Here is a 1,174-nt window from a genome sequence, read left to right as displayed (position 1 = left end):
CATCTCTGGTCGAGCTAGGCATAAGGGATAAGAACAGGAAGCAAAAAGACCAAAAAAATCCTGCTGCCAGCACCTGCTGCTGCTGCTGCTTGCTGTACCGGTACAGGGTGATGGCTGTACCGGTACACAATGCAAAAATGCTGAATTTCGCCAGTTCAATGCACTTTCTTACTTCTAGCTTTCCAATTATCCTCTAACTTGTTCAAAAATTTGTCCAAACCTTTTAGAACATGTAGGATAGTTCCACATTTCATTCCACCCACTCGAACTCCGCAATTTACAAAAGTTCAGTGTATTACATTCATCCCTCCTAAAAAGAAGTTTCGTCCACGAAACTTGTATTCACTTACCTCAAGATTCCGTCGAGAAAAGATAGGGGTAGTGCTCTAACATCACACTCTCCAATTCCCATGTGGCTTCTCGTTCATCGTGATTGCTCCAAAGTATCTTTACGTAGGGTATCTCACGGTTTCGAAGCCATTTTACTTCTCGAGCTAGAATTTTCATTGGATACTCCTCAAAGCTCAGGTCTTCTTGCAAATCCACTGGAGTACTTTCCAATATGTGGGTCGGATCAAAAATATATCTCCGAAGTGTGGAAACATGAAACACATTATGCACTCCTGATGGGCTGGGCGGCAAAACAAGCCGATATGCTATGGGGCCTATCCGCTCCAACACCTCGCAGGGTCCAATATATCGAGGATTCAACTTTTCTCGAATGCCAAATCTCTTAACTTCTTTTGTCGGTGAAACCTTCAGAAATACATGATCGCCAATTTAAAATTCCAATTCTCGCCGACGTTTATCCGCATAGCTCTTTTGTCGACTTTGAGCGGTCAATAGACGTTCTCGTGCAAGTCGAACTTTGGCTTCAGCCTCCTGCAGTACATCTGGACCCAGGACTACTCTTTCACCCACTCACTCCAATGAAGTGGTGATCTGCATTTTCTACCATAAAGGGCTTCAAAAGGTGCCATCTGAATGCTTACTTAATAACTATTCTTATAAGCAAATTCAGCCATCGGTAGGAACTATGGCCAACTGCCCTTGTAATCAATCACACAGGCCCTCAACATATCCTCAAGGGTCTGGATGGTACGCTCAGACTGCCCATCACTATGAGGGTGGAAAGCAGTACTAAAATCCAATCGGGTACCCAAGGCCTCCTGTA

General features: G+C 44.2%; 1 protein-coding gene across 1 annotated transcript; it reads right to left on the bottom strand.

Moving 5' to 3' along the window:
* Positions 1-351: 351 nt before the first annotated feature.
* Positions 352-756, bottom strand: LOC109705496 (the record flags this gene model as incomplete). Its single annotated transcript, XM_020226228.1, has 1 exon — positions 352-756. A coding segment is annotated over one exon (405 nt), but the record flags the coding sequence as incomplete, so codon positions are not given.
* Between the last annotated feature and the right edge of the window lie 418 nt (positions 757-1,174).

Source organism: Ananas comosus, unplaced genomic scaffold (assembly GCF_001540865.1).
Source record: "Ananas comosus cultivar F153 unplaced genomic scaffold, ASM154086v1, whole genome shotgun sequence".
NCBI lineage: Eukaryota > Viridiplantae > Streptophyta > Magnoliopsida > Poales > Bromeliaceae > Ananas > Ananas comosus.
Note: the sequence above shows the minus strand (reverse complement) of the source record. Positions and strands in the feature narration are given on the sequence as shown.